This window comes from Vulpes vulpes, chromosome 3 (genome assembly GCF_048418805.1).
Source record: "Vulpes vulpes isolate BD-2025 chromosome 3, VulVul3, whole genome shotgun sequence".
NCBI classification, from domain to species: Eukaryota; Metazoa; Chordata; class Mammalia; order Carnivora; family Canidae; genus Vulpes; species Vulpes vulpes.
In genome coordinates, this window is record NC_132782.1 from 16,500,001 (window position 1) to 16,515,838 (window position 15,838).

Genomic DNA, 15,838 nt, shown 5'->3' on the forward strand with positions numbered 1-15,838 from the left:
ATGAATCTGACTGGCTTCAAACAAATCCCTATGACCTTCTCCAGTGCCACTATACTTATCATCAGACAGGAAGCACATACCTACTGTCAAGTGTGGAATCATGAAATCATACAATGTATCACATTTAACAATAGTTGCAGATACTATTAACAAGAAAACTTAAAAATTTAAATCTAGAAAAAGTTTGTCATTATCTCCAGCTAAACTGGTTTCCCAGGAAGGCACACATTATGAGCATAACCAATTCTTAATAATTCATATTAATGAAGAATAAATATTACAAGTCATCTACAAAAGTCACTCATATCTGACTTTGTAATGCATCTTTGTAGAATGTAAGCATTTTTGCTTAAATATGGGTATAACTTGTCTTCTTGATATTCTCAACAGTTCAGACCTAATAATGAAGCCACATGAGAAGATTTAAGTTTCAAAACCTAAAAAAAAAGAGTTTCAAAACCTACTCCCTGGATCAGCTCTTCATATCTTTCCACACCATGCTTTGAATTCCTATTAACTTACTCAAAATCTGTCTCTCATTAGATTTACTAAATAATACATGTTACCATGAGATTTGTTTTATAAGCAATAAAGTAATTAAAATTAAATGCTTCAGGGATGCCTGGGTGGCTCAGTGGTTGGGTGTCTGCCCTTGGGCTTAGGGCATGATCCTGGAATCCGGGATTGAGTCTCACATCAAGTCCCACATTGGGCTCCCTGCAAGGAGCCTGCTTCTCTCTCTGCCTGTGTCTCTGCCTCTCTCTGTCTCTCATAAATAAATAAAAATCTTAAAAAAATAAAATAAAACTATGTGCTTTAAAAATACTTCTTATAGATGTGCCATATTGAGCTTCAAGCCTCTTTTCCCTGCCCATGTCAAACACTAATAGCAAAGATCCACCACTAAAGCACTCAATTTTATTCAGAGACTTTTTTTAAAAGATTTTATTTATTCAAGAGACACAGAAAAAGAGAAGCAGAGACATAGGCAGAGGGAGAAGCAGGCTCCCTGTGGGGAGCCGGATGCGGGACTCAATCCCGGGACTCGATCCCAGGACTCCAGGATCATACCCTGAGCCTAAGGCAGACACTTAACTGCTGAGCCACCCAGGCATCCCTATTCAGAGACTTATGCATGAGATTATAAAGCCTCCACAGTAAGTAGTAACTCCTGTACTGACAGTGGAAAATTCTTTGTTCAAATTCTAATGTTTGTTATGGCTGTGGTGGGCTTATAGGCCAAAAAAGGAAGATAAATGGCATCCCAATTTAGAGTATTAAACATAAAAATAAGGTTTTTCATTAATGTACCTCTAACATTTCCCATGAAAGAACTGAACATATCTGAAAAAATGAAATGTAAGATTTGCACAGCTGGCACAGCCTTCTAAACTGGGTTGCTTGACTTGGGGCTTATTATGCATGTTACTTTTTATTTATTTATTTATTTTTTTTTGCGTGTTAACTTTTTAATCTTATCTTCCTACATGTATAAAACTCATGCAAAAAACAAATAATAAAAGTTTACAGATAAACTTAATGAGCCTAAGAGACTGATTAGTAAATTAAAATAAAAAAAAAAAAAAACTAAGAAATTAACCAAAACCAAATTTCTCTATTTTAGGCAATACATCCTTGTGGGTAAAATGCAGACTTTGTTCAAATCTCAGCCCTAACTGCATCATGGGCAAGGGTCTTCACTTCTCTGTGCTTCAGTTTCCTCGTCTGTAAAATGAGAATGAAAGTTATATATACCTCAGTTATAAGAATTAAATAGCTAACTAAACTGTAGTTATTATTGTTGCTAACCATATGACTCTCTAAAATATAACCTGCCTAAGAATTACTAACATAAGCATCTTCCTGGATCTGAAAATATATGCACATCAAGATATATAATCACTCCATTTTTAAGCAAACTTAACAGTCCCTCAACAAAACTTTTGTTGGGGGCCAATTCTACAGAGGACATCCTAGTATGCACCAAATACAGAAATGAACAAAACTGTCTCTGAATTCAAGACTTTTCCAACTAGTAGGCAAAATAAATAAAACTATAATAAAAGGTAACATGATGGAGATGCTATGAAATCATGACAAATCAAAACACTAATAAACAGAAAACACCTAAGTCAGGGTTGGTGGGGGGAGCAAACACTTCTTCCTGAATCTAATTACTTCATTACAGAATATCACACTGTCATTTATGTAATTAACATAGTTTTTAATATATTCCTAACAAGGCTTTAGAACGTAGACCAATTAAAAAAAAAAAAAAAAAGATCATTCAGCACACTACATACCACGCTGATAAATAAACCTGACATTTTTTTTCGTAACAATGAAGGCTATCTTCTCTTAACAAACCCAAACGCAACCTTGAAAAAAGGTCACACTGCTTCTTTAGGAAACATTTCTCTCACCAATAAATGAAAGCTCCCAAATTCTCCTCCAGTAAGTTTTATTAGGTCTAATGTCAAAAGAATAGTATTTTTGAAAGACCTTTGAGAGCCTTGAATCCAAACCCCCTCATTTTACAGATGAAAAGAAGCCACAAAGTACAAAGAAAAAAAAAAAAGCACTAAGTGAGAGTCAGAAAACTGAATTTTGGTCCCAAGTCTTTCACAGCGAAAGCCTGGGCAAATAACCTAAGTTTCCTCATCTGTAAAATGAGAGATTTGGACTCAATTGCTCCAACGTCCCTTTCAGCTCTACAATTCTCATTTTATGAAACTGAAGCAGAGATAAGCAACTGGCCCAAGGTTACACAGCTAGTTAATGGCAAAGCAGGGACTACAGTAGGATTCCAATTATAACCAATGCACTTTCTCATCTGTACCATACTGCTTCTGCTTCATAACACTATTCTTCTAAATTATTCTAAGATTTTTGGAAATTATTAGCAACCATGAAGGATTTTATGAAACTAAATGACTTATTTCTATGGTTCTTCTATAGAAAATGAGCTCTAAACCCAAATGCTACAAGTACATGTAGTCTCAAACTGTGTGTCACTACACAGTTAACCTCAACAAAATTATGGGAATTTATGCTTAACTTCCCTAAAATCTAACCTTTCAATCCAACTCACAGAAGAGATTATGTTCCTTATAAAATTAAAATATGAATTGTTAGGATTAATGATAAATATTACATACATAATTCTCTGAATAAGATGAAAATTAAAATTCTTCACTTTAGAGCGCCTGGGTGGCTCAGTGGTTGAATGTGTCTGCCTTTGGCTCAGGTCATGATCCTGTTGGGAGCCTGCTTCTCCCTCTGCCTAGGTCTCTGCCTCTCCCTGTGTCTTTCTCATGAGTAAATAAAATCTTAACTAGATTAACTAACTAATTTAATTAAATTCTTCACTTATAGCTTATATTCTGGTTATACTTGATAGGCATTTTTAAGTTCAAGAGTAATCAACTTAGACACTTTTCCTTCATGTATCCTGAAAAGACTATTTTTTTTTTTTAAGATTTTATTTATTTACTCACAAGAGACAGAGAGAGAGCGAGCGAGAGAGAGAGGCAGAGACACAGGTAGAGGGGGAAGCAGGGAGCCCAACGTGGGACTCAATCCCAGGTCTCCAGGATCACACCCTGGGCTGAAGGCAGCGCTAAATCGTGCTAAACCGCTGAGCCACCCGGGCTGCCCAAAAAACTCTCTAACTTTAAAACCATTAGAAAAGATTAAGCATTCCCCTGAACACATAAACAATCACAAATAAAAGAACATGGTGATAGGTTCTCTTTCAAAACTGAAAATCAGCCCCCGCAGTATTCTAAATTCTGTGCCCAAATATATTACAAACTCTACTAAACTGTATCACAAGCAGCATCTGATTCCCCAAAATGCCTTCAAAGCTTATTATATTTCACAGGGAATTTAGCAAGATTTCAGGAGGATTGATAATGCGGATTCCAGAAAATACTCAGAGGAAAAACACAATAAAAATGCAAAATAAAATCAACAATAGTTTCATACTAGTGGCTGAAGAGAATACTCAAAATTATATATACATATAGAAGTATAGTTTAACTACAGTATTTAGATATTTTTTAAAAATCCACAGAATGTTTACATTTTTAAAGTGGATGGGACCTAAAGTCACTTAATCCAGTAGCATCCAAAATAAGACTCGATCTCTCCCCTACCCAAAAATGTCCCTATAGACTGCTTTAAATTCTTTCTGCTATATACTTTTTCCTAATTTAAATTTTGTTAGTTAACATATAGTGCAATATTGCTTTCTGAAATTACTAAAAACTTTTAAGATCAGTTTTTTCCACTGCTGGAGAGGTCTAGCATTGTCAAAAAATTATACTGCATTCTATCTATGCCTTTCTAACTTTCACCTGCTAGTCTACATTCTAAAGACAGAATGCATCTACTCTCTCTACTATTTATGTTTTTGGAACACCTGAAGATAGCTGTTACGCTCTGCATTCTTTTAGTGGTCTCTTCTTTAGGCTATAAATGTTATGGTCCACAGATTACTTACTTGTGGGTCCTGGAGACAATTCTGAAATACAATGAACTTCCACACTGCAAGAAACGTTTTAAAAAACCGCCTCGTCAAATTTTGGTGTAATATCAAGGAAAAATATATACAATTTATAAAAGGACTATTAAAATACACCAAGTTTTCTAACTACAAAGCTATTTGAAGCTGGATTCTCTTCACAATACCTCAATCAAAATATATCGCAACAGGGGATCCCTGGGTGGCTCAGCAGTTTAGCGCCTGCCTTTGGCCCCGGGCGCGATCCTGGAGTCCCGGGATCGAGTCCCACGTCAGGCTCCCGGCATGGAGCCTGCTTCTCCCTCCTCCTGTGTCTCTGCCTCTCTCTCTCTCTCTCTGTCTACGATAAATAAATAAATAAATCTTTAAAAAAAATATATATATATATATATATATATCGCAACAGACTAAAGCAGAAGCAAACTTTAGCTGTCTTCTAATAAGCCAGAAATCAAAGTGATGCAAGAATATGAAACAAGGGCACCTGGGTGGCTTAGTGGCTGAGCATCTGCCTTTGGCTCAGGTCACGATCCCAGAGTCCTGGAATCAAGTCCTGCATCAGGCTCTCCATGGGGAGCCCGCTTCTTCCTCTTCCTATGTCTCTCTCTCTGTGTCTCTCATGAATAAATAAACTCTTAAAAAAAAAAAAAGAATATGAAACAAGCCACTAGTTTCCCTAACGTTTTTGTTTTAGAATATTTAATCATGGGATCCCTGGATGGCGCAGCGGTTTGGCGCCTGCCTTTGGCCCAGGGCGCGATCCTCTGGAGACCCGGGATCAAATCCCACGTCGGGCTCCCTGTGCATGGAGCCTACTTCTCCCTCTGCCTATGTCTCTGCCTCTCTCTCTCTCTCTGTGTGTGTGTGTGACTATCATAAAAAAAAAAAAAAAAAGAATATTTAATCATTTGAAAATTTGTTAACAAGTAATCAGCTTATTATTTTTGATAAGTATCTTTGAAACTATTTCTAAAACAGTAAATACCAATAGACATAACCCAGATAAATAAAATTTCTGTGGCATCCTCAGTAATTTTAAGAGAGTAAAGGATTCCTCAGACCAAAACATGTGTTTCCCAGGGACAGATTCCCAGACAGCTAACTATCCTGGATTCTCTCCTTTCTCTCTCACCTAATACATAAATGTGCCTCTATAAAGAAGGTACCTACCACATTATCTATTCATAAGCTAAAATCCTTAAACATACAACCCTGTCCTCCTACAGCTAATGATTTCAAGAAACTAAAAGGGCCACGTGTTACACCTTTATTTTTAACAACTCCCTACAGGTATTACTCAATCATCCAGTGTCAAGTATCTTAAATCTTCTAAGGGATGCAATCTGTAAACAGGAAAACAGAGCAAGTTTAATTACACTGTATCACCTTTTTAAGCAAACTACTTTCACTATTTACATAAAAGTAAAGCATATTATTCATATCTGGTAAGATGAACAGAAAAGAAAATGCTAGTCTTCTGTATAATCTTTTGATTCTTAGCAATAACTAATTCAAAAGTACCCTCATACTAATAGAAAAAAATAATCTGTTAATCTAGCCAATATGACTCTGGGTTCCTAGGTCTCAGTAAAGCAAAATTGACCACTATTTGGAAATTTACTTAATTTCTTAATTTCCCATTTCCTTAATCACAGGCTTATTAGAAGATAAAATGGGATAGAGATCACAGGCTTAAAAGATCCAACATGAAATTAGAGCTACACTGCTGAGAACCTCTCAGGGAAGTTCAAGATTGATAAAGGAAAATCTCTGAGATTCAGGAAAAGCAGTTGTCTACTTTGTATCATACCAATTCCTAAATTCCAGGACGCCTGGGTGGCTCAGCGGTTTGGCGCCTGCCCTCGGCCCAGGGCGTGATCCTGGAGAACCAGGATCGAGTCCCATGTTTGGCTCCCTGCATCGAGCCTGTTTCTCTCTCTGCCTGTCTCTGCCTCTCTTTCTGTATCTCTCATTAATAAATAAATAAAATCTTTGAAAAAAAAATTCCTAAATTCCAACAAATCCCTAAATCTTATTATAATATTTAAATATTATTAGGTATGCTTTATTTGTAATCAAATTAAACTCTATAAAGATGAGCATGAGAACAGGATGAGATAGGAAGAAAGCCAAAATGTGAAGCACTGAAAATAATGTTACAATACTAGATTTTTGGTTTCAAATATATCAAAACTTCAAAATAATCAATTTTTACAGATATTTACAATATATCTTCAAAAACAGCCCATTTTCAAAGTTAAAGTTTGCTTAAGAGCACTTCATCACATAACCTTAAAAATACATGTACACATATATCTTTTAAGTCCAAATTTTTCTATTATATATTACATTAAATTGGTTCAATTCTTCAGAAACAAAGTTTGTTCTCACCTTGATACATATATTCAAGTTCTACTAATATTAATTATTCTTACAGTCACTGTAAGTCCAAAGCTCTCTCAACTTACATCAATTTTTACAATATACTAACACGTACACCTGCAAAAGATGCTAAACACTTGTTAAAATGAAAACTGGGATCTCACTCAATAGAAAATGTCTTCATCGTATGTCTAGGGTTTCATATATGCAATTCCTGTTAGCACTAATGAGACTGTAGCTTCAAGATAAATATATATAACCCTTGAAAAGATTAACACAGTTTTAACTTGCATGCTGGTTGGTCAAAAAGAAATACACCACTGTGGCCATAGAGGTACTTGGTGAAATATAACGATCACAAAAGCATGTCTTGTGTTTTCATTAACAAAAGATTCACTAATTTACTTTATATAAAAGCCTACTGTACCCCAAACTTCTAGAAAGAATTCTGGTTATTCAGAAGTTCAAGCTAAATTATTCCAACCCCTCAGAATTTTCAAACATCGGGAAAAGTACAGAATAGTATAGAAGTTTGTTTTTGTTTGTTTTTTTTAACTAGAGTTGAAGTAATCTCAGAAACTCACAATCTAGATTTTGCAGTCCCCAAATTACTGATAATTGATGTTACAGATGAACAATTCAACACTATGTCCTCAGTATTCTAGTACAGCCCCAGGCTCACAGAAATGGCTCAATAAATATTTGAGAAATGAATGAATGAAAAAAAGGTAAAGCCTTTTAAAAGGCAGTCTTTCCCATGGCCATCATTTACTATAACTCATTGCACTCTCACTGATAACACTACCATTAAGCATCTTAATGAAACTACAAAAGTAGAAGTATGCTAAAAGCACCAACTGCTCTGTCTACAAAATAGATGTTGAAACATTCATTTACAAATTTTCAAGTGCAAAAAGAAAAATCGCCAGATGCACTAAATTTGAATTAGTCAAAAAAAAAACTTTTATCTTCTGACAATCAGAACTCGGTGTTGGGGGTGAGATGGAAAGGGGTCTGTTAATACATTCTGCATGTCTAATGGATGCCATAAATCAAATCTTTCCATGAATTTTCTGGAGCAAATTCATGCCAATCTTTGAGCCTATTGTCACTTTCACACATGCTCATAGGAACAAAATGACAAAGAATGCTATGCCTGAACCACTAGATTCAGGGCACAAAACACTTGATTAACAATTGTCAAGGCCGGATAGTAAATATTGACAGAGATCTTCAAAATAAATTAACCCCACCGATTCCTACATAAATTAAAGCTCCTGGTTTCTTTGAAGGATTCACCAGACTACTGGACTTCCAGACGTTTTTTTTTTTTTTTTTTTGAAAATGTGGCTTCAGTCTCCCTGTGTGACACAACTGGGAGTGCACAGAACAACCCATTTACCAATTGCTGATGAATACCGCTAAACGTTTTCCCAGACAAAAGGGGCGTCAAACGCCGATTCCACGCGCGTTTCATTCTTCCCCCATAAACGCGCGTTCTCCCAGATTTCACCTTATGTCGTACACTTAAAGTTAAATACAGCAAGTTAAAAATTTTAAGCCAAAAGCACTCCTGTGTCTTACTATGGCTGTGTAACTGCTACATCTGGCGGCAGCACCCTTTGCATGCAAGAAACCAGAAAACTTAGAAAACAATTGCTAACCGATCCGGTGCGTGTTTGCATTCACCTTTACCCCGGTTGTTTCCCGCAAGACCCCACGACCCTGCGAGAGAGAGAGAGAGAGAGAGAGAGAAGAAGAAGGAGGAGGAGGAGGAGGAGGAGGAGGAAGGGAGGGAGAGAGGACGCACAGACGCGCGGGAGGTGATGGCGAAGGAAGAGAAAGTTGCAGCCATCTGGAGGGGGTGGTTTTAAAAGCCAGCCCACGAGTCCAGCCTGTCGTTTAAACTGCTCTAAGGGGCCAGGCAGGGAATCCAAGTCGGGCTTTGACAATGTAAGCGACTCTCCCCCCCGCCCCCGCCCCAGGGGCAGGGGCCGTGCCAGCGAGGGCATCCTCCTCCGGGTCCCGGGCTGCGAGGCTCGCCGAGCGGGGACCGCCTCTAGGGGAGGAGTGCGCGGGGGAAGGGGAGGGGGCTCAGGGATGAAGGCTTCACCGGGAGGGAAAACCCACCGGAGAGCGGAGGCCAGGAGGTTAAGAGCGCTGAGTGTACTAGCAAATGGAGCAGAAAGGGGCCGGCGTCCGGGGGGAGCGGGGGGAGCGGGGGGGGCTTCCCACCCTGGCAGCCAGGCTGCTCCGAGCCCCGTGCGAGTCTGCGCGCCGCGCCCCGCGCCCTCCGGCGCGCACCCCCTCGGCCGCCGCCGCCGCCGCCCGCGAACCGCCCCCCGCAGCCGGGCGGCCTCGCGTCCACCTCGCCACCATCCCCCACCCTGGGGTCGGGGAGAGAGACCGGGGGGGGGGGAGGCCCGCGGGCGGGCGCGACGGCGCTTACCTTCCCTGGGCCTCCCGGATGGCGGCGTGTGATTCAGCAGGGACCTGGCCGCCGCCGCCGAGCCCGGGGTTGGAGACGTGGAGAGCTGGGACCAAGATGGCGGCCCCTCCAAACTTCCACTGCTACTTTGGACACTCATCAAGCTACTTTCTGGGAACCCGACTCCCCCCGTGCGACGGCGGCGGCGGCGGCGGCGGCAACGGCCCCGGCACCCGCCTCCGTCATGGCGGGGGCCGCGCGCTGAGGGCGAGCGACGGAGCGAGGGAGGGCAGGGAGGGGAGAGTCAAGGGGATGGGGGAGGAAGCCGAGGAGGGGGGAGGTGGGGAGGGAAGAGGTGAGGGGAGGAGGAAAGGGGGGAGAAGCGAGGGAGCAGGCGGGCGCGCCGGGGAGGAGGCGGGGGGAAGGAGCGCGGCGGCGGAGGCGTCGAGGGGGCGCCCGCCGGGTGCGGGCGGAGCGCGGGCAGCGCCGGCCGAGGGCACTTCCGCGAGCGGAACCTGCCGGCACCTCTGCAGTGCGTCGGCCCCCGGCGTCGCCTGGGCGGCGGCGGCGGCGGCGGCAACGGCGGGCGGTGGGTGGCGGCTGAGGCGGCTGAGGCGGCTGAGGCGGCTGAGGCGGCGGGGTAACCTCTGCATCAGTTACAGGCGGCGGCGGCGTCACGCGCCGCCTGTGCAAACACTATCGCGAGGCTCCTGCGCCTCCGGTAGCGGCGGCGGCGGCGGCGGCCGCGGGAGCAGGCAGGGGGGAGGGACCTGCCAGGGGTGGGGGGCGGGGGTGGGGAGGGAGCCCGCGCGCCACGGACGGAGGGAGGGAGGGAGGGAGGAGACGCGGGCGCCCGGCGCCCCTGGCGCCCCCGCCGATCGCAGCGCGGGGCCGGCGGACTGGCGAGCGCGGGGGCGGCCTCCTCGCGCCGGCCGGAGGGAGGCGCACCCCGCACGCGCCCCCGCCGCGTCGCTCCGCTCGGGCTCCCGCTCCGGAGCCACCTGACTCCCCACCCCCCGCCCCAGCCCCGCGCCCGGCCCGCCCCCCGCCTCCCGCGGAAGCGCGCCTTGCTCCCGACCCACACCCCGCCTGGGGAGAAGCGCGTCTGCCTCGCCGGCTGCCGTTCTCAGGACTTCTAGCCGATCATTTCTCGAAACGGAACTGGAAAGTTAAAAGAGTTGCTTGCTTGCTGGTGTCTCTTGCCCCTCCGTACTGTGCAGAAAAAAAAAAAAAAAAAAAAAACAACCTCCGTGCGTCTCCGCGTGTGCAGAATTGGGAGCGATCACTGCATAAAAGAGCTCAAAAAATAAGTTGGGGGCGAGGATGGGTGAAAGTAAAAGTTGATGAATGTTTTCCAAAAAAAGACCATCCTTGCCGGCGTTGTGCACTCTGTGCAGTAGAGCAGTTCTTAAAAAAAAAAAAAAAGGAAATGGACGATCTAAATAGAAAATTGTAAGTAATGCACTTGTTTAGGGAAACTATCCAGTGTTCATCTTGTGTTAGAGGGTATGGTTTCTAGAAAGTTCCAGTTCGTCCCCATGCCGCCGCTGAGTCCCCTGCTAGAAAATCCCAAAGCAAATTACAGCATTTGCTAAAATTTATAGATGCAGTGTGGCTTTCTACACACCTACACACCCACACACGTAAGACACACCAGGGATTGGGCATCTTGTACATAAAAGAGCAGTCTAATAGTTCGGGAAAAATACAACAAGGTTATTGCTCTCTAAAAAACCAAATTGAATAGAACACTAAACAGATTATGATATAGAGCAACTGCATAGACATGAGGAAATGGTATGATTACCAGGAGGACAAGAATGTCATTTCTATTTTTTATTTTTATGACTTTGCATTTCTCATAGTAATGTTGTGTTCAGATAAGCTATCATGCTGGAATAGGACCTTGGTTGTCAGTTATCTGCAGAAGTAATTTTAGTTTTCTTATGCTGCAGATTCTTCAGTGAGTTTTTAGTCATGTTCTGCTTTTCAAACTTAAGAGGCAGATCTCAACAAATTAAAAAACTTGGGAGGTATAACCGACGTACATAAATAAACCCATATTTAAAGGGTACCATATAAGTTTTGATGTGTACACAACCCCAAAATGGATTCCATAATCAAGATAATGAATGTAGCCACCAGTCTCCACAAGTGTCCTCTACCCTGTTGATGTTCTCTTGCACTCCAACCCCACAACCAAGTAACCACAGGCCTGCTTTCTGTCACTTAGTTTGTATTTTCCAGAATTTTAGATACAGTGTGGACTTGTCTAGCTTCTTTTTCTCAACCTGAGTTTCATCTACATGATTGCACTTAATCATTTATTTTTTTATTGCTGAGTAGTCCATTGTATGAATATGCTCCTCTTTGTTGATCCATTCACCTGTTGATAAACATTTGCTTGGTATCCAGGATCAGGCTATTACAAATAATGAACTTTCACTCCTATAGAAGTCTTTGTGTGCACATGCTCTCTTTTCTCTCAGATACATATCTAGGACCTTACCATTAGACTTGTATACCAAAGTACGTGCACTTTAAGGAAGCAGAGTTCCTATAAAGGACATGCAGGTAAATATATGATCTTTTAAGAGTAAGCCTAATCAGCTGATTGTGGTGAAATGTGCATAGGACAGAGGATGTCTAGACACCTGGGTATTATTCTCAGCAGGTAACAATCCCTCTTGATTCAATATCCGCACCTGTGAAAAAGAGGGTAGCGTCACTAGGTGATCTCTAAAGCCCGTCCAATGCCTAGACTTCATACAGAGCTTAGCTCCTCTCCAGTAGTAAACAAAACCCAACCAAAGAGACTTGATGGTAGGTTATCTTCTGCCCAACCTTCTCCACAGCTTCAGGTTATCTTTATACCAACCCGGGCTACATTTTATGCAGGCCTGCTCCTTTTACTTTAAGTGCTAAATAGAGGACCACAGTATATACATATTTCAATTTACATATATTGTTAGTACTGCCTAGGAAGGACAATTAAATGATTGATTCCTGCTTTCTTGTGGTTTATGTTAAAGATGGTCAACACCGGGCAGCCCAGGTGGCTCAACAGTTTAGCACTGCCTTAAGCCCAGGGCGTGATCCTGGAGACCTAGGATCAAGTCCCACGTTAGGCTCCCTGCATGGAACCTGCTTCTCTCTCTCTCTCTTCTCTCTCTCTTCTCTCTCTCTCTCTCTGTGTGTGTGTGTGTGTGTGTGTGTGTGTGTCTCATGAATAAATCTTTTAAAAAAATAATAAAGATGGTCAACACTAACTTGTGTAAAGAGGCTACTGCCAGCAGTAGGGAGCTAATTAAGTAAACTGGTTTAGCGAGAAAATGGAATATCATGCCATCATTTAAAATCAGGTTTTAAAAAAATACTGAAAAAGATGATAAAATTTTCACAGTGCTGTAAGGGAAAAGGGGAGTACGGTCCCAATTTGTGTATAAGTATTCATAAGAAATGACTGCAAGGGTGTATCCCAAACAGTTAATAATAGCTAGCTTTGGGTTGTGAGATTAATTATTCTTTCCTCCTTTATGATTTTCCAAATTTGGTACAATGGATCAATTTTAAGTCATTAAAACTTATACATATAAGTAATTATATAAAATTATTATGATAAATGAAAACCTCAAGGTGAGTAGAGGCTCCCACATCCTGCACATCAGCTAGTTCATAGGCATTCCAATAGAGATAGATGGGACGGCTAGAGTGGTAACTTGCACAATAGGACAAGGTATGGAATAGTCAGGAGAGTCCAGTTTCAGACAACAAGGGATACCTGCCACTCTGGGGAAGGAGAAATCGGAAGAAGAACAAGAAAAGATCATTGAAAGGGGGGTTTTGGCAAACTTCTTTGGGAAAATATTCCCAGAGGAAAAGCCAGCATGAGAACATAGAAGTGAACTGAGCAAGTAAAAGGAGAAGACAGTAAACCTGCCCAGAAAGAAAGGGGATGACCGGGGAAAATGCTCTTTCTGTCAATTGAGTGCTCCGTGAGGACAGACTCAAACCCTTGTTACAGTGCCTGGCACAGACCAAGGGCTCAGTCAGTGTTTGTGGAATCAATGAATGAATGTAGGATAAAGATCAGCAAACTGGGATACAAGTGAGGGAACAATGCAGGAAAAAATGTCCTCCAGGGTCTCCTGATAGGTCACACACAAAAGGGAATATCCAAGCCCTAACCTATATACACTGATCGTAATTTATAACATATTTATTAGGCTCCATTTACATACATCATAGTAAAAATATTTACAAAGCAGACAATACTATAGATAAAATGAATGCATTTTATACCTCTTATCATTTGATTCCTTCCAAATTTGAGGAAATAATGCCTAAGTTCCTTTCCCAAAAACCTAAATTCCTTTCTCCTCTCTTTCTGGGCAGAAATGAGCCTAGAGAATGGATGTGAAGTGGCCTTTCTAAATATTCCTCCATAGGGGATCCCTGGGTGGCGCAGCGGATAGGCGCCTGCCTTTGGCCCAGGGTGCGATCCTGGAGACCTGGGATCGAGTCCCACGTCGGGCTCCTGGTGCATGGAGCCTGCTTCTCCCTCTGCCTATGTCTCTGCCTCTCTGTGTGTGCGTGTGTGTGACTATCATAAAATAAAATAAAATAAATATTCCTCCATATTGTGGGGTGCTACAGCCAGTTCATACTGCCCAGAGAGCAGATTGTGTACATCTCTCCCCATTTCAGTTAGTGATGTCACACTGGTAGCTTGAAATCAGTATTTACAACTCCAAAGTCATCAAAAGCTACAAATCAGGGCTCCCTCACCAGCATACTGCTGTTCCCATAGTGCATACATCATTTCCTTGCTGTCCTCTGTTTCCCTGGTTTGGCTAAAAGCCTAGGGAGGACAAGGACCTCGTCTGTCATGTTTATAGTTGTATTCCCAATGTCTAGCACCTGCCTGGCATCAGATTGATGCCATATACATATTGGTTGAGCCAAATAATCACCCGCATACTAGTTAGCAAGCATTTGAGCACCCTGAGCTAACAACTGGGTTGGCTGCTCTGGCAGAGGAAGAAAGGATCAAATACTCCACCATCCCCTCACATTTCGTTGGCCAATGTTTGTGATTTGGTAAAGTTTCCTAACCTTGTTCGGGTTGCCAGATGAAATACAATTTTTGCACGGACCATACTAAAACCAAAAAAGTATTGATTGTTTATGTGAAATTTAAATTTAGTTGAGCCTCCTATATTTTTATTTATTATATCTGGCAACCCTGGCCTTTTTGAACTAAGCAGAAAATAGTTAATGAGTTATTACCTGGTAAAGTTGAAAACTATGACCTGGAAATTCCATTCCAAGAATATATCCTACAGGAATTCTTGCTCATGTGCTACAGGACATAAGAACAAGAATGTCCATAGCAGCCAAAAACTGGAAGCCACCCAGATGTCCATCAATAAGAGAATGGATAAGTAAACAGTTATATATATTCACTCAATAGGATATTACTCAACAATTAAAATGCTCGCAAGCATAATGCTGATTTAAAAGGACAAAATAAAGAAGGATGAAGTCTGTTTGACTCCATGTATAAATATCCAAAAACATTCAAACTAAATATGTTGCTTAGGAATAGATATGTGGGCAAAACTAGGAAGAGGAAAGAAAAGAGGATGAGAAGCCAAAATCAGAGCGGTTACTTCTGTCAAGGAAAAGGGGGGATGTGATGGTGGAGAACTGGCAGGAGCTTCGAAAGCATCAGTAAATGTGCTACTTGTTAAGCTGGATGGGAGTATGGAGGTATGTTCATCTTAATTTTTTTCTTTAAGCTACGCGTGTGTATGTTTTGCTTTTCTATACAAAATATTATCTTACAAATGTTTAGGACATGAAGAAAGCTGTGCCTTCTTTATCAGACTGATCTCAGATGCCCTCCTTGTCTCCTCTGCTTGGACTCATCCCCAGATTTGATTTCCTTCCTTGTCCAAATGTACGCACACAGATGGAAACTCTAAAGATGCCTGTCCCACCCTCAATAGTCTTTTTGGTGGATGCTTAGATAAATTACTCCATCACATTGGATTATGAAGAATTCTCATTTCACTGAGTTTGCTCTAACTGCCCTGCACAATTCACAAAGCCTGCTTGAAGACTTTGGTGTCCATATTCCTGTAGAGATAGTTCTAAGGTTTTGTGCATAATATGCTAGGTTATACTTTCTCTGCTCTCTCTAGTATTGGAAATGGTTTCCTACAGGTTTATCAACTCATGGAGGAGAGGGGTTGACCTATACGTAACAAAACTGGAATTACTAGATTCTCAAAACTGATTCATTTCGCCTGAGGTTAAAAAATCATAATCAACTTCAGCACAATATTACCTCCCCACAGTGTACTAGAAGCTGTCCTCCAAGGACATGAGTATTACAACACGTTTACGAAAACAAAGTACAACAAGCAAACAGTGCTCATACAGCAGATTTAAAATCAACAATGTACCTCTTAACAGAGCAGTCTACTTAGAAAAGTGAT

General features: G+C 41.8%; 1 protein-coding gene across 4 annotated transcripts in view; it reads right to left on the minus strand.

The window, feature by feature from the left end:
- Positions 1–10,005, minus strand: part of TLK1 (tousled like kinase 1) — a 148,582-nt gene extending 138,577 nt beyond the window's left edge. For 2 of the 4 annotated variants that reach the window (XM_072751901.1, XM_072751903.1), the window contains exon 1: positions 9,357–9,992. In XM_072751901.1, the coding sequence (XP_072608002.1) occupies positions 9,357–9,495 (139 nt within the window). In that variant the 5' untranslated portion in view covers positions 9,496–9,992. Of the gene's footprint in view, positions 1–9,356 lie in introns of all 4 variants that reach the window. The other 2 variants (XM_025994065.2, XM_072751902.1) reach the window with 2 other exon arrangements.
- Positions 10,006–15,838: the final 5,833 nt, after the last annotated feature.